This window comes from Microsporum canis, genomic scaffold (assembly GCF_000151145.1).
Source record: "Microsporum canis CBS 113480 supercont1.1 genomic scaffold, whole genome shotgun sequence".
Lineage (NCBI taxonomy): Eukaryota > Fungi > Ascomycota > Eurotiomycetes > Onygenales > Arthrodermataceae > Microsporum > Microsporum canis.
In genome coordinates, this window is record NW_003299169.1 from 201,885 (window position 1) to 223,345 (window position 21,461).

Consider the following 21,461-nt stretch of genomic DNA (forward strand, 5'->3'; position numbering starts at 1 on the left):
AGTCTCTGAAAACTCTAACGGTTGAAACGGTGAGCAAAGACGGGCCTTGGTGCTAAGAGAGTGCGTGGGTTAGCGATTGGCCTACACTCGAACATTGGCAGGACAAACCGCCCTCGTCGACAGGGAATATCACAGATCTGCCGCCACCCTTGGGCCCATGCAGCTGTTTGCTATCGACATTTCCCGCCCTTTGGACGATATCCAAGCGCGAGAGCATGGAGATACTCTTCTCCGGGGGCGAGGGGTTTATTTTCTTCCCTCGTCTCGCCTTCTGGCTTCTTGTGCCAATTAACCAGCTAATCAGTTATTCAATTCCTACTGACCTTTCGCTGAAGAACGATTGAAAATCTGGGTCACTTCAACACTGCTTCGAGTTTGCTTGTCTGCTGGATTAAGTAGTTATTCTGCTCTAAGCAATGCGAGAATATCATGGCTTCTCATGTATTTCACACTCATCTCAGGGCTCAACCTCAACTGCTTGATCGCTCGCTAAACCAGACCATCTGTTCTAGGGTGGTAACAGTTTCCTGCCTCTTGGTTCCGATATTCAACTTCAACCTCTTTATGCTGGAGTTGTAATCGCTCTCCTCGGCGGCGTTTACTTCTCTTTTACAAAGTACAGTAAGGAAGACGACGCTCCAGGCTACCTAAAGTCGTGTCTTCTCTTCTTTTATACCTGCTTCCTCAAGCCTACCAAGGACGGGCCCAAAGCTACTCAGCAGGACGCCCTAGAGAGCTTCTATGGCAAGCAGGCCGGCGCTTACGATGCCACCCGCCAGGTCCTGCTTAAGGGCCGCGAGGATATGCTGGCATTGGTTGCCGCCCAGCTCGAGTCCAAGGCCGCCGAGCTGAAGGCTGCAACCGACAGGCAGAGGTCTAGACGTATCTGGGTCGATGTGAGTTCCCAAATACTCTAAATAATGCATCAGATCTCATGGGATTTTAACAATTGCTAGATCGGTGGAGGCACGGGATGGAATATCGAGGCAATGGCACAGAACGTCAATGTCCCCGAATTCTTCTCCAGTGTCTACCTTGTCGACTTCTCCCCGTCTCTCTGCGAAGTCGCAAGGAAGCGATTCGAGCGTCTCGGATGGAAGAACGTAACCGTCATCTGTCAGGATGCTCGCAAGTTTCGTCTCGAGGACTACGAGACGGGAATGTCTCCTCCTCGAGATCCCCTGCGATCACCCACGCTCGGCTACTTTGATCAAAAGGGCCCAGAGCATGGAGGAGCCGACCTGGTTACCTTCTCATACAGCCTTTCTATGATTGCAAGTGTTTCACCCTCCTGTACTACGCGAGGAGGAGTGTAAACGCTTTTAATGTTGACAACTCCGCTAATACATGTTTTTCTTATAGCCCGACTACTACTCAGTAGTCGACCTGGTGACCACGCTCTTGTCTCCTCATGGTATCCTGGGCGTAGTTGACTTCTACGTTCAGAACCGGATTGACTTCTCTTCCAGAAACTACACTGGCGGACAGTTGGGTCGCCATGTCAATGCCTTGTCCAGAGCATTCTGGCGTACCTGGTTTGACTTTGATCGTGTTGGCCTGGAGCCCAGCCGTCGTGACTATCTGGAGTATAAGTTCGGAACAGTCCTGACTGCTAATGGCCGGAACCGCACCTTGGGCTACATCCCATACTACGTCTGGATCGGATGCCAGAAGAAGCCGTTCTCGCTGTCCAGTTTGCCACACGAGATTATTGAACGCATCGATGCCTTGGCCACGGAATCGCCGTACCTGCGTCCTGTGAATCAGGGTGACACTCTTACGCATGCAATCGAGAGGTCTGCGCCGGAGATTCGCTCCAAGGCCTTCGTCACTGCTGTCCAGAATATCTCTGCCAATCTGCCTCTTCCATCGTTCTTTTATCAGAACCATCACTGGCGCATCTACTATGATGATCAGCTGCAGAAACACACTCAGTTCAACGACGAGTACATCTATGCATTTACCTGGGAAGATTCTCGCGTGGATAAGGAACTTCTTAATCTCGGCCCCGACGACAAGGTTCTTGCCATCACCTCTGCTGGAGATAATATTCTCTCTTATCTCATGCAGAGCCCTGCCCGCGTCCACGCTGTCGACCTGAACCCTACCCAGAACCATCTGCTCGAGCTCAAGGCGGCCTCGTACACGGCCCTGTCCTACGAAGATTTCTGGAAGATTTTCGGTGAAGGAAAACACCCTGATTTCCGCAACTTGCTCATCTCCAAGCTGTCTCCGCACTTGTCCGGCCGTGCATTCCAGTACTGGCTCAATAATGTCCATGTTTTCCAGAACGCCGGTGGCTATGGTCTCTACGATACTGGTGGTTCACGACATGCTATCAGTGCCTTCCGCTGGGTAGCTCGTCTCTTCGGCCTCCAATCTACCGTGAAACAAATCTTGAACGTCAAGACTCTCGACGAGCAGCGTGGCCTTTGGCGTAACAAGGTCCGACCGGCCCTCTTATCTAAGCTTGTCTGCAATCTTGTCGTTGCCCAGAAGAGCTTCCTCTGGTCCGCCCTTGGTGTGCCTTTGAACCAGCTCGCTATGATTGAAACCGACCATGCCGAGTCCGAGGTTGTCAAGACTGGAAAAGCCAAGAATACTCGCTCACACGCTATCTGGCACTACATGGTCAACACCCTCGATCCCGTTGCCGAACAGACTCACATTGCCGAGGACAACCCATACTACCACGTCTGCATGGCCGGAAGCTTCTCTCGCAAATGCCACCTGGACTATCTCACCTCCGAGGCCCACGCCAAACTATCGCGCCCAAGAGCTCTGGACGGACTACGTATCCACACCGACGAGCTAGAGGAGGTGATTGCACGCATCATGCCCGGCACTTTGACAGTCGCCGTCATCATGGACAGTATGGACTGGTTCGACAACGGCTCCCATGCCGCTGCCGCACAGATCAGCAAGCTCAATCGTGCGCTGAAGATGAGCGGCCGTGTGATGCTACGATCTTCCGCTCTAAGTCCCTGGTATATCAAAGTCTTCGAGGTACATGGCTTCACTGCTAGGCGTCATGGCGCGAGAATTGACGGAGCTTGTATCGACAGAGTCAACATGTATGCTAGCTGCTGGGTTTGCACCAAGACGGACAACTTGCCTCCTCCAACTCCTGAGATGGATGTAAATGGCGGATCAGGGATTACTGGTCTCTCGATTTGATGCGAGAGTAGGAATCCGGAGAGATTGATGTATGGGTGGAGGGATGCCGTTCAACACTGTGTCCCTACTAGAGTCGCTGCCAAAGAAGGAAAGTAGTTAATGATGCGAGTAGTTAACACGGGTGTTTTTCGTACTCAACTACGGGCACTTATAGTATCAATGCTACTGCCGTCATGCTTTTCTAACAACCGAACATATTATATACAGCTCAATCGGGTAGTCAATTGACATATAACTGTTAAGTATAGCCCAATAATCGCAATTCTTACATATAGATATTATTAATCTCTGTAGAAAGGCGACTAACGAAGTAATATACACGAGATTTTACAGTAGCATTCATATCCGACCATTTCAGCCCATATCATATCCCAAATCACACCTGAAGATCGCATCAGCCATACGAGTAACCTGAGCCATCTTCTTAACGGAACTCCTTATTATCTGTTAAGACAGCAGCCTTTCTAGTAATGCCTATGTCTATGTATTCTTGCTGCAATAGCGGGTGACGAAGGATCTCTCCAATGGTGGTGGTATAAAAGAGAATAATAAGAGACAGGCTGGTCTTGCATTCGCTTGATATCTTCTTCACTGCCTGGCTGGCCCTTTCTCTGTTCTCTCTGGAGCTTCATGGGATGCCATAAAACCCCAATAGACAAGCAGAAGAGGAGTAAGCCAAGTTTTCATCAATATCTTCTTCTTCTCTTCTTCTTCTCTTCTTCTTCCTCCCGACCCCCATTGACACCAGTAAGGCGGGTTGACCCCATACTGTGGCGTTCACGCGACTTATATAGTGATGTCGGAATCTGCCATTCGGCCAAAAAGGCGAGCCCGCACTAATTGGCGGCAGAGAGACTTGTTATATTTGACAAGTGATTAGTATGAAACGGTCTCAAGGTGAAAATGCTGAGACGACGCCCAGCAAACGTCATCGACCAGAAGGACTGGAGCCGGCAGAGGCAAGTTCATGTCTCCCACTCCACAAAAACCAGCATCTAACGTTATCAACAGAACCAAGATTGGCAGGGAATTATCTATAAGGAAATGAAAATAATGCCTGGAGACACGGAAGAAAGTGTTTCTAAAAGCCTTCGAAACTCAGATATAGTCTTTGACCGAAGCCAGCGCATCTGTGGAAATCAGGCTTCAAGAACTTCGAGGCATGCGCGAAAAGGCTGACACGATTCAGAGAGGACTCGATGAGTCTAGGAAGGAATCTCAGAGGGCACTCGATGAATCTCAGAGAGCATATCATGCATCGATCACAACCATGATGGAGCTTCGAGCGCCGATTTACCAACTACATTCAGGCCATCAGGCCAGCCCAAAGTATCGAGAAAGACGAAATGCAGTAGTTCATGGTGGTTCTGTACTCATGGACTTGTCGATCTTGCTTCACCTTTGCAGAAATACTGACCGCACAGCCGCTTTTACCAAATGGGCTGTAGGGTTTGAAGATATCTATGGGATACCCTTCCACTACGTCAAAACTCTTTCCGAAAGCTCTCGAATGGTGACCCTGCTCAATATACATGCCGATGTCCTTCTTAATGTGTATTCTTCCTACGACCAGAGCGAATACATCAAGGACAAATGCACGGTAATTATAAGGCACTAGAAGTCTGCAGCGGACAACCAACGCGATCCGGAAAGTATTTTCAGTGGAGAAGATGTTTCTACAATGTATACTATGACTGTGCAGTTATATGACGCAGCCTGGCCATAGAAGCTATTAACTATATCTTTAGTATAATTATTTCTTGAGTCCTATCGTGTAGTTATGGGACTTGTCCATCTACTGTTCTTTACATTATTGCCTGTACTTCGGGTCATGCCAACATCCTGGCAGACTCTTGTGATCGAGGTAAGGAACACAGTCTAGGGGCCTAGATGCGGCTGTATCGCTGTATGGGGTTTACAGGCTCTATCCCCCTCGCTTGATCTAGTCTATCTTCACCCAGACAAATGCCCGATATGCTTGGATTCCATAGTAAAAGAATCACGTTCGAACGCTGCAAGGACACAGTGATATAATACAATGCTGTTGGTACACCGCTTCAGCCTCCCGCCGCACTTTCGGAACTAGAAGCTTCATTGACTGCAGCGGGCCTGCCCTCGTCGGACGGGGCGTCCCTGCTAGCCTTTGGCCGTGACAAGAGTTGCTTCGCTTTGACAATATTGACCATGTGCACGCCGAGCTCGTCTGCGCCGTCAATCTTGTCGAGCTTTGCTTTGAGCAGCTCCGCGTCTCGCAGAAGCCTGCACATTGGTTAGCTAGCAACAAACATGTTTTCTCATGGGGGAGGACGATGAGGCTCACCTTGCTTTCCCGGCCTCGGTATGTATCGCTGCACCTTCGAATGCCTTGCTCCATTGCTCCTTGTAGCTGGCAAAGACCCGTCTGACGATCATCCTCATACTCGACGCTGGCAGGTACTTGCTCAGCACTCGTTGTAGCGTGAGCGCCTCTTTCGTGAGCGTTTCCATGTGTGGGCTGACGTTCCTCTGCACCTCGTCTTCATCGTCCCACTCGATCTTCTCCATACGTACGCGAGTGTGTCCGTCGCCGACCATCCATCACAGCCTCCGGCATGGCAGAATATGACCGGCTGAAGCGCTTGTTCCAAGACCATCGGTCCGCTATCCACGACAAGCTCATCGACATAATGAGTTTTCGCGCGACCCTCTACATCAGAGAGAGGGTATCAGAGCAATGAAGAAGGACAGTGACTGCGAGGCAAGGGCAAGGTGCTTGGTATTGATATTAGCCAGCCCAGCTGTTATTCTAGCGCCAGCACCTAGAATAAGTTCTTGTGTGCGCGAGTTGTACAGTTTGAGGTAGTCGAGCAGGGCCGTCGAGATCTCGTTGACCATGCCGGGGATCGATGCCAGGAGGATTGCGTATTGCTCTATGCCGCGAAGTGCAAATGCTGCCGAATCAACGAGCATAAACTCCTCCTCCTCGATGACCGCTAGTGTCGGGCCTGTCTTGTTCTGCTTAGCAGTCTCCAGGCCTGCCGTACCAGTGTCCGTGTAACTGAGCCATGCCGGGGGATCAGAGGTCATGGACTGAAGGATGTGCGCCAGGATCGATGCGTCCTGGGGCTTGAAATCGACGGGCTCCCACTTTTCAGACTCCATCTTTTGCGCCAGCTTTTGCTTTTCCTCTACGTGCAGAAGCGGAATAAAGTCGTGAATCTGGTTGTTCACGACGCCTCTGAGTGCCGCTCTAGAGTGTCCAGAGACTGCCTCGCATTCATTGACAAACAAGCGATTCAGCGTAAAGTAGCGTAGGAAATCGGTCGACCCAAGGCGAATCGTTTGCTCGGTTCTGACACGCAGCACTTTTGTCATCTCTGACTCTGCCTTGTCCACTGCCTGTATGAGGAGGCTTGACATGTCAAGGGTTTGAGTCGTCTTCATGCCGCTTGTGATATCGAGGAGGACCTTGATCTGTACGTTAAGCCTCCGTAATGCTTCGCCTATCCCGCAGTAGATCCTGACAAAGAGCGCCTCGGAGTCCTCAGGGTTGAGAGCACGCAAGTTGCGAGATAGAATGCTCTGCTTTTCCTGCTGGGACGGACGAGGACTGCTTGCTAGCGTGGACGCGGATGCGAGAGACTCAGCATCGTCGTCGGTAGAGCTCTGCAGGTGCTGGCGGATAAGAGACTTCATCTCTCGGATGACAGCTTCGCGAAACGCAGTACCTGGTGCAGCCAGATACTGCGACTGGCCGAGCCCCTGCAGCACAGGGATGAGTTCTTCGCGCAGCTTTTCTGCAGTCATCATGGACGCGGGTTTCGATGGGGAGACATCTGTCGAGCCCCGTGAGCGTTTTGCGGTATCAACCCAGCGCGCAAGAGTATCTCCCGACGGTACGCCGGACACATGTCGGCGCAAGTCACACAACAGGATGTTCAGCAACCGGGCTTCATAACCTTCCCGGATCCGCAGGCGAAGCTGGTTGATGCCTTGCAACAGTCCTCCAAGAACATGCAGTCGGCGTAGATCGGTAAGCCGATGCAACTCGCCGCCAAATTGTGGATTCAGCGTTCCAGACGCAAGCTGTTCGACGTACGATATGTGTTGTATAGCCGTCTCCAGCTGCCGGAGTCGACGAGTTCCTCGCAATGACTGGCGCCGCTGAGGACACATTGAAGCTGTTTTGTAGCCTCGCCCAGCTTTCCCAGATTGTTCCGTCTTCGCTTCATGCTGACGATCTCACAACCGCGGGCTACCATGTCTTTGTCCAACTGTGCGAGGTCTTCCCTCAACTTCTGGATCTTTGCGACAGGGTTGGCCACCTCGTCCTGGAGCCCACGAAGAGAGCCGAGCGCGGCGAAAACGGAGGCTGACGCTTGCGAAATCGAAGATATCAGATGAATCTCTATAGTGTCCATGTACCACGATAACTTCTCTTGCAATATGGCATTGGTAGTAAGCGCCTTCCTAGCAGGTTGCGGGTTACCATCTGCAGCAGTGCCATTGGCGCCCTTGTTAAGGTCTCTGGTGGTGGACGGTGGCTGTTTTACAACCTCTGCATGCTCACTGACGACGCCGAAAGTGCGCGGATTCTCGAGGCAAAAATTTTCATCGAAATACACAGGGGGAATCGTAGACAGCATAGCAGGCTGGCCGCGCTTCGAAACGCTCGCCTTCCGCTTTCCGCGCGGTGCAAGCTCCCCGTCTTGACGAAACACTTGTGCGCCGCCGTCTTTAGACTCGAGCTTCGAGCGGTGGAAAGCATCGGACAGGATTCCGACCTGACTGAGGTATTCGTTAAAAGTTGAGGGTTCGACATGGGGGACAGTGGTGAGAGTGACAGGAGGTATGTCTCGAGAGGTGGGCGAATGAACCACGGTGTGAGGGGGGAGTCCGGTGCGTATTACCGGCGGTTGTAGGAGTGTAGATATCGCTTCAAGCATCGTCAATACAGCTTCATGCATTGTGCCTATGAATTTGCCCACCATTCTGGCCCGACTCCGCTGCCGTGCTCCTTCGCCTGTGATCCAGCAACCCACCACTTGCGCTGGGGCTTGTTCTCGCTGGCCGAGAACGCGGGTTCCCTGACCTGCCGCCTGACGACGTTGACATGATGGCTGGGAACTGCTAAGGTATATATAGTCTCATCGAGTGTGCTAGAGGAGGCATGGATGGACGTGAGATGTCCTTCCAAGACGAACTTCGGGTTCTTATAAGCTATGTAAGTATTTATACTTAAGAGTCTCTCCGTACAGAAGTTAAGGTTATTAAGGCTAGATTTTAAAGTATTATATAAGCGGATTGAACTCTATTTAGAATTAATTAGTCATCTAAACTTAATTCTATTTTTATTCTCTAAATATATTCTTTATATGATAGATACTCTATAAAGTATAACCATGAGGATGTCTGAGTAGACTCGCGGTAACTAAGGTCCTCGCTTTACGAGCAGCTTAAATGCAAAGACGACGCCCTTGATGGTCTCGAGGGGGCTCGCCGTAGAGATGAATGCCCTGACTCCGAGGAATCCTCCCTGGTACGACCTAGGAGGGTGTGCTTCAGGCTCTCGCTCGCAGCCTTCGCCAGACAGTCCATACTTGTAAGGTCCCACAGGATACGCCCAGATAACGAGGAGAGAGATGGGGACCATCTCCAGGCAGCTGAGAAGAGCCGGGATGCCGATGTTTAAATCAGCGTAAGTAAGCTTATCAGTAGGATTCAGCGCTGGGGTACTTTCGAGTATCCAGAAGATAATCTAAATCATATCAGCAATGGCGCATTCCCGGTGGTCATAGTTGCTCTCGCTTTCTCTCTCGAGGGAGTTGGACTCACCCTCTGAACAAAGCCCAAGCCGACGACGAGTTTAACGGCAAGAAGTTTCGCAATGAGCCTATGCTGCGGCATATGAGGCTTCATGCTTAATGCGACTAGTACCACTGATGTGAAGGCAACAGCCGGCGAGATGTTGTTGATGACGGTGAGCTGCGGGTGGAATGTTAACAACAAAGCAATAGCTGGTAAACGGAACGGTGGTGAGCGTGGTTACCCATAGTTTGGCAAAAGCTGGCTGGATCTTGTACTGGCAAAAGACGCCGAACCTTTCAGTCACAACGGTTGTGATGGCGACGAGGAACGAAACGGGGACATATTGAAAGATGCAAATCCAGCGTTGCTATAAGACGATCGCAGTAGTTAATGAACGTCAGGCATGGCCAAATGCAAGGGAAGTCCTTACTCGGAACCATTTCGCGCCGTTCATCATTTTTTTCTGCGCCCTCTTGTCCTTCAGTTCAATAGTAGAAAAAAAGAGGTCCCTCCCGGGGTCGTCGGGCGCCACATATTCGCAGAGGAGGAGGAAGTAGGTGGCCAAACAGTTGGCCTGGAAGGCGTCGAGCCACGGGAGGAGATATACCGCGGCCTTGGGAAAGCAGATACAGAGAAAGGAGCAGACGGAGTAGGAGGGCACAAGAAGAGCGGCTCTCATGATCCTGAAAAGGTAGGTCAGTAAACACAGCCGAACACGACAAGATGGGGCAAACATATGGATGCCGGTGATGGGCGTACTTTATCTGTTCACGAGGCACGCTCAGGTGTGTCGCATGGTTGAGCAGATGCAGGAAAATGGCGATGACGGCAAAGGTAGTACATGCGCCGCCTAATATCATGTCAAATGTGTAGAAGGCCATGGAGCCGAAAGCTGGCGTGGTAACATCTGCAAGAAAGATGGTTAATCTTTACATGTTCATTCGCCTTTCGCTTTAGTCTTTGCTTGCCTTCAGAGAGGTCATGGATCGGGCACATCGCGGAACCGCCCATATTCTCGTATGTCTAGAACTGTTTGAGCCAGCGATACGCAACTTTGAGGATTAAAGTCTCCCGCAGAGGTGGCCCATTGATTCCTTATATATGTGTGATCCACGCAGCATCCGTAGTGCGCCGCACTATGCAGTAACAGCTCCGTAAGTGTTGTAGGCCGTGTGGTTAGGGCAGAGGGCATTCGCAAAGGACACCCGATTAGGAAGTCCATCGATGCAGTGTGTCATAGCAAGTAGACAAGCAACTCCTGCGCTTGGCGAGTTGCACCTTGATATGATCGTGTATAAGCCTCATCATTAGATGTATTGAGTGTTGGCAGTTGTAAATATATAATTCATGGATAAGTACGCTGCTCCAGCAGGGTTGGCTATGGAACAGGAAGCTATCGCAACTTTTGCCCTTTATGGTCTGAATCCGCGATGGTCCGCACAGCCTCGCAGCTTGTGACCCAAAATGGCATAAGTCAAGTATGAATAGGAGCAACAGATGATTGGCTAAAGAAGCACCTGTATTGACAGGGGTACACTAAGCCATGAACCGGCTGCCGACCAGGTTAGCACCTGTCACAAAGGGCAACGGATAATAAACCAATAACCATGGACAGATTTACTCGCTTCCATCCAAAACGGCCTAACTAGTTCACTTTCTGTGTGTCTTCCCGGAGTGTTCGTATGGAGCCTGAAAACAAAAATCTCCAAATTGGTGACAAGCTCGCAAGCCAACACATGGATGGCCATAGCCTTGATGTCCAGACCCAGAATCGGATCAAGTTGAGACAGCCGTGTCGCCAGCATACATGGGTGCTAACTTTTGAATATCGATATCCCTACTGTCGATATAATCCGACGTACTATGGCATGGCCAGCCAGACCGATCAGCTATATCAAAATGTTGCAGCGGAGGTTCAATAAGCCCCATCTCGATGGTTTGCATGTGGATACCGCTTATCACAACGTGCAGAAAATAGCCGTTATTATGGATGACATGTGCCAGACATTAACTGCTGAATTCACTGACAATAGTAGCGAACGGGGGAATCTGCGAGCGTGTTTCCACGTTATTTTGACGTTCCATTTGATAGCTATGCATGCTTGTCAGCATATTTGCATGCCCTGATGGTAGCTATTCCGCTAAGGTACATGTTTAGCGTTCGCCTCCTTTCGGTGAGTATCCATCCGAGAGATGCCGAAGAGACTTGTGTCCTATTTATAGCTAAAGCTGTTTGCTGACCCATAGTTACTTTGACGTGATAACTTAACCTTCCCGACCCTCATCTAACAAATGCCCAGTACCGTCAATGGCATTCCCTTGTAGCTATTTGACAGGGCCCGGTTCATCTCCTGTAATTTCCATTGTCGTGTTCTAACTCCTTCGCTCTAGCTCCACGGGGCAAATTGAGGGTATGGTTGCGACTACTCTCGGGCCTTTATTTAAATAAATATAATCAAAGTCATGTATAATAGTGTCTGGTATATGGGCCGCAGTTATCAAATTGCCCTGGGTATCTAGATAACACTCCCTAGCTCTTGTCTCTAGGCTCACGAGATCCTTCATATGGACGTATTTACCTGAGTAAATCCTCAGAAATCCCAGCTAGCAGTACCAAGATCTAATTAGTTATCTTTTTGTCCAAAGAAACAATTGTACCATTACCTGGATCAATGATGTTGAATGATGTTGACGTTGAACGCGCTGAACAATTTTGGCCGGTTGAATGACTAAGCAAGAACAGATATCGGTACAATAGTAAGTGCGTTTTCCGGATTATATAATCACGGCCATTGAACTCTCAAGGTCTGTATCACATGAAAAGGCGGACCACAGTTCTATAGCCGTGGACAGCTACCTAGGTAGCTATGAATGAACCACTTACTAGATTGCATATATGTCTGTCCTAGAGTGAATGGATAATTACTATTACTTAATAGAGGAATTAGTGCACAGAAGATGGAGCTACCCATGAATAAATCCCATATAAACGGCCCTTGGTAGTTAGACAACTGCAGTAACCTGACAAGGAAAAAAAGAATACAGGCAATGCATAGTTGGACAGATAACTGCAAAAGATAGGAAGCATGAGATGGCCATAGGAGAGGGGTATTTGAATCGAGTGTTTCATAGGCCATGTAGGATATGTTGATTTTTTTTAAATGTTCATGACTTCGCTCTGTGTATATGCGTGTTTTTTTTAACTCTTCTGGATACTAGGTGGCCAGCACCCAGCATAGGACTAGGTCTAGAGAGGAGGAAGAGGACTGGTACTGATTGTATGTAGGTTGCAGCAGCCTAACTGTGTCCTTCTAGTAGAGGGCTCTTAGGCACCGCGTCAAGGGCAACGGCATGCAAGGCAGGTCGTTCCCTGCCATTAGCTTGTCCAGTTCTTCTTCTCTCAAGGGCATCACAAACCCACGCGGCGACCTCTTCATCATAGGTGTCTTGGTCGCTGTTGGGTTGTTGGTCTGCGCCATCTGTAGTGGCGGCGGCAGGAGGAGGCTGCATCAGGCTCTCTACCCAGGCGTGGCGTATGAGATTGGCATAGGTTGGCCGGAGAGCAGGATTTTTCTGTAGACAGCTTGAGACGAAGTCTTTAGCTTCAGGCGAGAAGCCTTCGGCAGGCAGAGTGGGTGGGTCCCCTTGTACGATGGCCTGGGTGGCGTTAGTAGGTATGAAATATGGAATGAGAGAAATGGAGGGAAAAGCCTACATTAAGCTGACTGAAGATATTGTTGTATGTTTCAGGGGGGTAAGGGTATCTTCCCATCGCGCACTCGACAATAGTCAGCCCCAGGCTCCAGATGTCAGACTGCACACTGTACGTTCCTCCACCCGCACTTCCCGGATGACCACCGCCAGCAATACGTTCGGGGGCCATATAGCTTTGACAGCCGATATTCGTCTTGGCAATACTTGCAACGAGGTTACCGCTGACTCCGAAATCACATATCTTGATCTGACCACGAGTGTTGACAAGGATGTTCGTCGGTTTCACATCTCGATGAATGATGTTATGTTCGTCCTTGAGCGCCTTGAGACCCATGACGGTGGAAAGGGTGATTTTCCTTAGGATGTTTTCAGGGACGCCGCCCGCATAGACCTTCTCCATTGAGCCGCCGTCCATGTATTCGACGCAGATGTAGACTGCCCCCTCCTGGAAGAAAGCGCCGTAGAAGTCAATGATGAAGGGGGAGAGACAGCGGTGCAGGATATCGAGTTCCATGATAATTGCGGTGAACTTTGCCTCGTCGAGTTCGAGGCGTATCTCCTTCATGGCCATGATGACGTTTGTAAGGTCATTCTTATCCTTTTTGGCAGCGGGTGCGGGTTCGGCAGAGTTGTTGTTATTACTATTGCCAACGTTGTCGGGCAGGTTACCGACTGCCATGGTCCCCTTTAAGCCCAGGCCAGGCCGGCGTAGTCGAGGCCGGCAGTGGCGTACCCTGTACACGGTACCGTAGTTCCCTTTGCCCAGCTCGCTGAGAGACTCGACCTCGTCAAGGGATATGCTGAAGCTCTGGCCAGAGGAGAAGTCGATGCCCTTGCCATGGATGACGGCCTTGTTCTTAAAATTGATAGTCCCCGCCTTTGTGTCGATGAACTCGGAGTACTTGCTGAAGGCAGACGCCGCAGGGTTAGAGTTGGGAGTGGACGAAGACTGCGAGGAGCTGTTGCCTCCCGGGAGAGTGGAGGGCGCCCCGTTGGCGTTTGGCACGGCAGGTGAGGCTCCCACCGGCGAGGGCCCGGTGACGTTGGACAGCTTCATCCCCCCCGCCATACCTCGCTTGGCAGCTAGTCCACCGCCTATCTTGGGTGTAGGAGCGCGTCCGATAGGCCCGGTAGGCCCCTGTCCGGAAGGAGAGGACCACGGTCCGGCGGCCTGTGGCGAGGACAGACTCATGGGCGGCACACCGCCCGGGAGTCTGTTGGAAGCCCCCTGCTGGGCCGCGGGAGGGTTCTTGTTCATGTTCATCCCAGGGCCGTTACCGTTGGCCGGAGCACCCTGACGGGAGAGAGAGAAGGCCTTCATCTTTTCCTGGATGTCCTGGGAGAGGCCGCTGGACTGGCTTCCACGAGCTGGCAGGGGGCCAGGGCGGCGGGCGGCGTTGACATGGCCTAGAGGGGTGGAGGAAGGGGTCATCATCCCGGAGGTAGTGCGTATTGAAGACGCGGACGGCATGACTGGTAGTCGAGGGCGTCCATCTTCAGCTATAGCAGCCGTAGTAGCCATAGTAGCCGTAGTAGCCATAGTAGCCGTAGTAGCCATAGTAGCCGTAGTAGCCGTAGCAGCCGTGGTTGTATGCGTATCTGCAGCCGTAGAGGTGGTTGTGGTCGACTGTGGTGTCTTCTCCCCTTGGTCTTCAACCCCTTCCACCTTGACGTCTTCCTGCATCTTGATATCCATTTCTTCCATCCTTGCTCTTCTATCCTGTATTCACCTTTTCTTCTTCTTTATCTTCTGTTTCTTCTGGGTGTTCAACCTACCACCGCTGTCTTTTCACACCCCTCCCCAGTGCGATGCTTGCTCTGTAGCAACGGGAAGACAACAGCAGGCGGCCTATCGGTCCATGAGAGCCTGTAGAAGGGTGAATATATCGAATAAAGGAGAGAGGGGGAGATAGAGAGAGAGAGAAGAGAACTGTCAGCCTATGGTCGGCGGGCGAAGGATCTGCATCGGCGGAGGTCCTGACGAGCTATATAACGGGCGTTTCTTCTGCGGGATGAGCGGAATGAGACTGAAGACTGACTAACGCAGGATATAACAGATAGTGACAGAAGGGTCCTTTTCGTCCTTATGGATATACGTGTGAATATATACTTATATATCTCTGTGGTAAAAAAAAAAAAAAGATGTTGACTATTTGTGGTGGTGAAGAAGCCCGCCGGATCATCTTTTTCGCTAGGGAAAAAAGCAGCTTTTTGTCGCCACACAAGGCAACCGGGAAAAAGGGGACGAAAACCCCTCGGCGTTTGGTCTGCGAGAGGTAAGAGTCTATATATACTTGTGGTGTATGTATGGATATAACAGAGTTATCTAACGGGGGTTATCCTGACTCTGTATGCCAACTCCGGTGGCAGATGGATACACGGTAAGGTCTTGTCTATGCATCACCGGAGTCTCCCTATATGGGTAATAGTAAGTAATAGTAAGTACCCAGGTAACGGTTGGCAAAGTGCTTATCTGTCCCATCTCGATGTAGAACATGTAGATTGATATGCATTCTCTATGCGGGCCTCACTCTTCACACATACACTCCTTTCTCTCCTATATCTATCCCTAGAGTTATAGACTAAGTACATACGAACATAGGAAGTGGAAAACAGAGCTTCCCGTCCGCTCAGCTGTACTTAAGCCACTTGCCGGTCGGTTAGTAGTTGGGTGGGTGACCACCAGCGAATCCCGACTTTCGTATGTCTTTATTTTTTTTTTTTTGCTTGGAGGACTATACCGTGGTTGGTTCCTCATGGTCCTGAAATGGCCACTGTTCCTGAACACACCGTTCCTCCTCTAGGGTATCGGAACCATCCAGTAAGACCTGCTTCAACTCCATGCTCTTTTTCACCGCATCGTCGTAAGCTTCGGTCCTAACCCAGCCATCGTCATTCAAACCCCCAAGCTCCGACTTCCAGTACTCGACGAGGCCGTTCATCTCAAACCAAGTCGATTCTTGCTGATAATGCATCTAGATCTCAGACGGAGTGAATGATACAGGACACGGGGCTGTTTCTGGCAGGTGTACGCTGAAGTGGCTCCAGTTCTCGGTTACTCTGATAAGAGCCCCTTTTAAGCTGAAGATGTCTCCGCTCCATTGCTTCTCAGCTCTCTCGACAAGATGCTGTGTAAGGAGGACGCGGGGATCCATCATTCCCGATAGGTGTCTTTTGTTCAAGCCACCATTAAACACCATGTAAAGATAAAATAGCATCCTGCGTCGATGGAGTTCGTCTATTTGCGATTTGCACTCCGGGGAGAGCGAGTCATACTCTGCAGGGAGGACAGGTTTCTCAAGTGTCTGTGGTGCAGGGTGATCGGGGCTCTGGAGCATTGGAGGGTGCCCTGTAGCCAGGAGCAGAGGAAGTAAGGCGGCATGCTGCCAGTCTATGATACAAGCCACCTTGTGGGTTTCCGGACAGATGAATACATTCCCTGGAGTGAGGTCTAGACAATGATTAATAGCCTATTCTATTACTTAGGAAGGGGTATAGTTACCCGGATGGCGTAAAGTTGGACGGTTCAACTCACGGTGTGGATCCCCACCAAGTAGATAGGGCGCCATGGCCATGTACTGTTTGAGAAGCTGGATATGGTCGTCAGGAGAGTTTATGCCTTCAAAGTTGACCACATGAGGGAATCGGACGGCGCGAGGTTCCCCATATCTCCTCGTCCACTCACATTCCCGTCTTGCTATAGAAAGCAAATAGTCCGCCGGAGTTTTCCCTAATAAGTACACCCATTAGTGTACCCTATTCATTCTCAACTGGGAAATAGAATAAGCTGAAATATTACAGGGCCCACGGTTGATTCCCATCTCTGCGCGTTTGCCGTACCAGAACATATAATCGGTAGTAGGGCCAATGCAAAACCGCTCATCTGCAGAAGCCATGGCTGGGTCGGTGCCCTCTGCATAGAGGTCTTGCTGAAGCTCTGACGGGACATCCTTTCTATAGTATATGCTGCCATAACGGCCAAAGGGGATACCAAATAGCGTGTTCTCGATATCGACCAAACTTGTCACAAGATAGTGGCGTTCTTGTTTCGATAGATTAAACCATTTTGTTTCCAATGGGACCCCAGACGCCTTTTCCATAATAACGTACTCGACTCCAACAGGATTGTTTGGATCAGTGGACCAAGCAAGTATACGTGGTACAGGGACCCCCTTTGATCGTAAAAGGTCTGTTGTAGCGACTTCGCTAGCAGTGGTATAATGTCTGGGGACGGTAGTCTTGTAAGGAACCTTGACAATGGCCTGATATCCACCCTCGGTGGTAAGGAGGAATACCCGATTAAAGCCTCCTTCAGCAAGTTTTTGGAAGGAGGTAATTGTACCATGTCCGACATGCTGTTCAGCCACATGCTTTAAGGCAGCAACGTCGAAAATAACTCGACGTTCGGCAAGGCGGCGCTGCTCGTTGTAAAGAAACCGGCCGGACGTGTATGTAAAGAGTTCATCATCAGATCCAGTCCCTTCAATGGATCAGTAACGTACATAGCTATACAAGCTAGGGGTAAAAAGAAACAGACCCATTGCCCGGTAATTCCGTATCAAGGTCGAGCTTATAGAAGGTCTCGAGAGGCAGCCTGTGAAGCCAACCCTTCTCTGCACCGCCGTCATTTCTGCGGCAGTTGAGCCTCGGCACTTAACTCGTATCACTGGACCTGTGAAGCAAAACTGGTCGTGATGCTTTCTTTTCGCCTTGATGAGCGTTTGTAGTTACCTGGCGAGATACCTGAACATCAAAATTAATGATTGGCTAGGAAGAGAGAAGAAATTACATATTATCCACCAATTAGAAAATAGTAAATGTTCAACCGTGAACTTCAATAAACGAATCAAGGTACAACAGTTTAATATACCATCATCGACAGCCAGCATTATGGGCAATCTTCAGTACTGTTTAATTCCGTTATCATTCTTATGGCTAGCTCATGTCAGTTATGATATTATCCGATGACCACTTGGACTGATTGCAGCTCTTTCTTCTCAAAATACTGCCATTGCTTGATAGCTGCGATAATAATGAGATACCATACTCTATGCCCCCTCTCCATTAAGCCATCTTTAGGGAGACAATACGGCCTAACTCTGGAAAGCCGTCGCTTTTAACCCACAATTGCTCCATACCTCACCCATGTAAACACCCAGCAGCACTGATATGAAGAATAATGCCGATTGCTCGGTGGATTGCAAGTACTATGGATGGTTTCACTGATGGTGGATCAATGGACCGATTAGATGAGAGAAGTAGGGTTCGGGGAAGCGGCAGCCCCTTCTAGGCGAAGGACTTATTTCGTTTCCTTGAAATCTATCCTATAGGCATGAGGTTGATGGTTAGCGGGAGGATCCGGTACCTCAAATGTAGAATTTGAAGTCATCGAAAAGCCTGTGAATCTCAGATGACAAGTTATCGTTACCTTGGCAGCCAATACCCGAGCCCTCGACCAAATGTATCACCCCTGGGGCGAGCATATCAAGGATCGCAAGGACAGTCTTTTTTTTTTGCTTCACTCTAGAGTTCAAAAGACGTTGGAAACAACGGGTATGAAATATAAATCAGATCCACGGAATATGTGCCAAATCCGGTTGGATTTCCCTGATTGTCGGCATGGTTGAACGTGGGATTATATGTGCCACCTCGAGGTATGTATACGTATATTGGCCGGGTTTATGGGCAAGCAGTTGGCCATCGTCGCCCTTTGCATTGGATTCTTTGCTGCCTCTTCCTATCAAAGACACGACAGTTACAAGAACTTGTCCTTTTTGCCTCGTTGGTCAAACGAACAAGCGTTACTTGTATGTTAAGCCTTCTCTAGCAGTGCTGTGGGGCTAATACGTTGAGTACAAGCCACAACGCAGATTCAGCCACGAGGCGTATTGCGCGGATCAGATAAATGTTGCTGCCTTACCATGTATATGGTACTCTGTATAGAGTAGACGATATAGTCATATAAGAACGGGTTATGCAAATGCAAGATGATGATGGAGGTGATGGAGGTGAGAATGTACTCCGTACCAGAGTAGAGATATACTCCAGGTTTAGACAGGTGGACAAAGGCAGGACGCTGGCTGGCTGATGATGGCGATGACGATGCGGTGAATATCCTTATTCACTCTGCGCGCTCAGCCTGCTCGACTTAGTACTGGGTGGCGAGTGGCGTCTTTCACCAAGAAATCCCACGGCAGAAGAGATGGAAGAACGCCAGCATCTTGTACATATATGTCTGCCGTAGTATGATACGATACTGCCGCTATGGCACTGACATATTCAGTGTCTGTGAGTGTCTCCATCTCCTTTGTGTGGTGTACGGAAAATATGGGCTGCTACTTATGTTATATTTGTCGCCTGTCGTTGCGTACTCTGAGCCAAGGTCTGGGCGAGAAGCGGCGGCCATAGGCATGATGTTCTTCCCCACTGTGATTGGCGGGCCAGGAACATAGCTGCGATACTCCATCCTTGTCCGTCAAACCAAGGTTAGAAAAGTCGAAAAAAGAAGATCTCAATTCTGAACTTGACTGGCATCGACAAACTAGCAACGATAGTCTAGTCCTTTCCTTCTTCTTTTCTTCCTTTTTCCTTCTTTACTCTTCTTCGTGAACAGACAAGTTGATCTCTGTTCTTCTCCTGTATTTGACCAGTGTCGATAGGCAGTTTGAGAGAAGCTCACATAGTTACTCCGTACGGATAGCGACATCCAGACATTCCGAAATCCGGACATCCGGCATCTAGATAACTAGGTGATAAGATGCTATCGCCGCAGTCGTTTGAGCGAGCAAACTCGCTCGTCGCCGTCCTCGTCGACAGCTCCAGCAATGCCTCGTCCGGCGGCGGGCCGCACCCGTCCATCCCCCATCTCGTCCTGCTCGTCTTCGAAGCGGTGCTCGAGGTCGTCTGTGTCAGTCTGCCGGGCTACATCATTGCGCGCATGGGCATGTTCGATGCAGAGTCGCAGAAGTTCGTCGCCAACCTCAACGTCATGCTTTTCACTCCTTGTCTCATCTTCACCAAGCTCGCATCCCAGCTCACCGCAGGCAAGCTCGCCGATCTCGCCATCATACCGGTCCTCTTCTGCATCCAGACTCTGATATCTTATATCTCTGCCGTCATAGTCTCACGCTGCTTCGGCTTTAAGAGGCGCCAGTCTAACTTTGTCAAGGCCATGGGAGTGAGCATCACTCCCTTTCGCACTCTGGAAAACGTCTGGCTAACGAATATAGGTGTTCGGAAACTCGAATTCGCTGCCCATTTCGCTGGTTATATCGCTCTCCCAGACTCTGTCCGGCCTGCACTGGGACAAGATTCCCAACGACAACGATAGCGAGGTCGCAGCGCGAGGCATCCTGTATCTGCTCATCTTCCAGCAACTTGGCCAGGCCGTCCGTTGGAGCTGGGGATACCACGTTCTCCTTGCCCCCGGTGAGGCCTACCTACGCGACGAAGAGGAGATCGCCAATGCTCGGCTGGACGACGTAGACAGGTACCTCGATGAGCCAGAGCTCGATTCGGCTCGCACCGCCGTCAACAGCGGACAGGTCACCCCAGCAGCTAGGTCCACACATTCCTCTTCCTCAGAGGACTTGCACATCGAATCCGGCTTTCAGACCCCTGTTCTGGAGCGACACCGTCCATATGCCAAAACCAACTCCAAGAATGGCCGTTCAGATGACGACCCCGACCATCCAATCCTCGTCCTGCCTCATGGCCAATTCATTGCTCGGCCAGACCACGATGACGACCTAATTCACTTCCCCCCCGTCCAAGAACAAGATCAGAAAAAACAATTGCTCCAATCCATCCTCGCCTCCATCACCAAATTCATACACTCCGTCTCGCAAAAATCCTTCGCAGCACTCCCTCTCCCACTCCAGAAACTCTTCAGCTGGATCTCCTCTCGCCTCACCTCATTCTTCTCCGGCCTCTGGGCCTTCATGAACCCTCCCCTCTGGGCCATGCTTGTCGCCGTCCTAGTGGCCTCCATCCCTTCCATCCAACGCGTCTTCTTCACCCCCGGAAACTTCCTAAGCAACTCCGTCACCCGCGCTGTGAAACAATCGGGCGGCGTCGCCGTGCCACTCATTCTAGTCGTTCTAGGAGCAAATCTGGAACGAAGCACGTTGCCCAAGGACGCCCTGACGGACGATGAAGATCCAAAGGAAGAACGGAAACTCATAGTTGCATCGCTGGTGGCTCGTATGGTTCTGCCAACGCTTATCATGGGGCCCATACTGGCGTTAACAGCCAAGTACGTGCCCGTCAGCATATTGGAAGACCCAATCTTCATCGTCGTGTGCTTCTTGCTGGTCGGCGCCCCGTCTGCCCTCCAGCTGGCGCAGATATGTCAGATCAACAATGTCTATATGGGCGCCATGTCGAGGATATTGTTCCATTCCTATGTTATCTGGTAAGTCTGTCAAATAGTATAATTCACCTAAGCCCTACCAAGAAAGATAGGCTAACGAGTACGCCGTATAGGATCCTACCCTCGACACTCATACTAGTAATATCGGCACTGCAGGTGGTGCAGTGGGCAGCCAACTAGGTGTTAGCCATCTTTGACTTTTCTTTCTGCTTTCCTAGCCGTTAGTTCTGGGCAGTCTTCTTCTTTTCTTCTTCTTTCTATTCGGGTTCCTTCTGCAGCATCCATCTGCTCTTTCATGGGGTTCATTTCATCTTGTATGTATCATGGTCAGGTCCGGCGTGGTAAAAGGAAATCCTTCGGCTTCTTCTCTTGTAAACGAATAATGCATGTAATCCATTGAGTACAGAGTGGG

The 21,461-nt window shown here is 50.2% G+C and overlaps 8 protein-coding genes across 8 annotated transcripts; 4 read left to right on the top strand and 4 right to left on the bottom strand.

The window, feature by feature from the left end:
* Positions 1 to 429: 429 nt before the first annotated feature.
* MCYG_00082 (conserved hypothetical protein) lies at positions 430 to 3,177 on the top strand (the record flags this gene model as incomplete). The annotated part of the gene is made up of 4 exons (XM_002849932.1): positions 430 to 441; positions 513 to 896; positions 957 to 1,293; positions 1,379 to 3,177. The coding sequence occupies 4 exons, from the start codon at positions 430 to 432 to the stop codon at positions 3,175 to 3,177; spliced, it is 2,532 nt and encodes an 843-aa protein (XP_002849978.1).
* A 1,162-nt stretch (positions 3,178 to 4,339) lies between these two features.
* Positions 4,340 to 4,795, top strand: MCYG_00083 (uncharacterized protein; the record flags this gene model as incomplete). Its single annotated transcript, XM_002849933.1, has 1 exon — positions 4,340 to 4,795. One exon carries the CDS (start codon positions 4,340 to 4,342, stop codon positions 4,793 to 4,795), a length of 456 nt encoding a protein of 151 aa, XP_002849979.1.
* Positions 4,796 to 5,234: 439 nt separating this feature from the next.
* MCYG_00084 (conserved hypothetical protein) lies at positions 5,235 to 8,102 on the bottom strand (the record flags this gene model as incomplete). Its single annotated transcript, XM_002849934.1, has 5 exons — positions 5,235 to 5,436; positions 5,498 to 5,715; positions 5,745 to 5,861; positions 5,890 to 7,160; positions 7,229 to 8,102. The coding sequence occupies 5 exons, from the start codon at positions 8,100 to 8,102 to the stop codon at positions 5,235 to 5,237; spliced, it is 2,682 nt and encodes an 893-aa protein (XP_002849980.1).
* A 485-nt stretch (positions 8,103 to 8,587) lies between these two features.
* On the bottom strand, positions 8,588 to 9,845 carry MCYG_00085 (conserved hypothetical protein; the record flags this gene model as incomplete). Its single annotated transcript, XM_002849935.1, has 5 exons — positions 8,588 to 8,914; positions 8,992 to 9,141; positions 9,206 to 9,331; positions 9,395 to 9,647; positions 9,724 to 9,845. 5 exons carry the CDS (start codon positions 9,843 to 9,845, stop codon positions 8,588 to 8,590), a joined length of 978 nt encoding a protein of 325 aa, XP_002849981.1.
* Positions 9,846 to 10,646: 801 nt separating this feature from the next.
* On the top strand, positions 10,647 to 11,204 carry MCYG_00086 (uncharacterized protein; the record flags this gene model as incomplete). The annotated part of the gene is made up of 2 exons (XM_002849936.1): positions 10,647 to 10,877; positions 11,001 to 11,204. The coding sequence occupies 2 exons, from the start codon at positions 10,647 to 10,649 to the stop codon at positions 11,202 to 11,204; spliced, it is 435 nt and encodes a 144-aa protein (XP_002849982.1).
* Positions 11,205 to 12,179: 975 nt separating this feature from the next.
* MCYG_00087 (dual specificity mitogen-activated protein kinase kinase dSOR1) lies at positions 12,180 to 14,374 on the bottom strand (the record flags this gene model as incomplete). Its single annotated transcript, XM_002849937.1, has 3 exons — positions 12,180 to 12,275; positions 12,382 to 12,621; positions 12,680 to 14,374. The coding sequence occupies 3 exons, from the start codon at positions 14,372 to 14,374 to the stop codon at positions 12,180 to 12,182; spliced, it is 2,031 nt and encodes a 676-aa protein (XP_002849983.1).
* A 1,039-nt stretch (positions 14,375 to 15,413) lies between these two features.
* Positions 15,414 to 17,306, bottom strand: MCYG_00088 (phosphotransferase family protein; the record flags this gene model as incomplete). The annotated part of the gene is made up of 5 exons (XM_002849938.1): positions 15,414 to 15,653; positions 15,738 to 16,129; positions 16,214 to 16,408; positions 16,478 to 17,158; positions 17,216 to 17,306. 5 exons carry the CDS (start codon positions 17,304 to 17,306, stop codon positions 15,414 to 15,416), a joined length of 1,599 nt encoding a protein of 532 aa, XP_002849984.1.
* A 2,129-nt stretch (positions 17,307 to 19,435) lies between these two features.
* Positions 19,436 to 21,229, top strand: MCYG_00089 (auxin Efflux Carrier superfamily protein; the record flags this gene model as incomplete). Its single annotated transcript, XM_002849939.1, has 3 exons — positions 19,436 to 19,855; positions 19,908 to 21,091; positions 21,163 to 21,229. The coding sequence occupies 3 exons, from the start codon at positions 19,436 to 19,438 to the stop codon at positions 21,227 to 21,229; spliced, it is 1,671 nt and encodes a 556-aa protein (XP_002849985.1).
* Between the last annotated feature and the right edge of the window lie 232 nt (positions 21,230 to 21,461).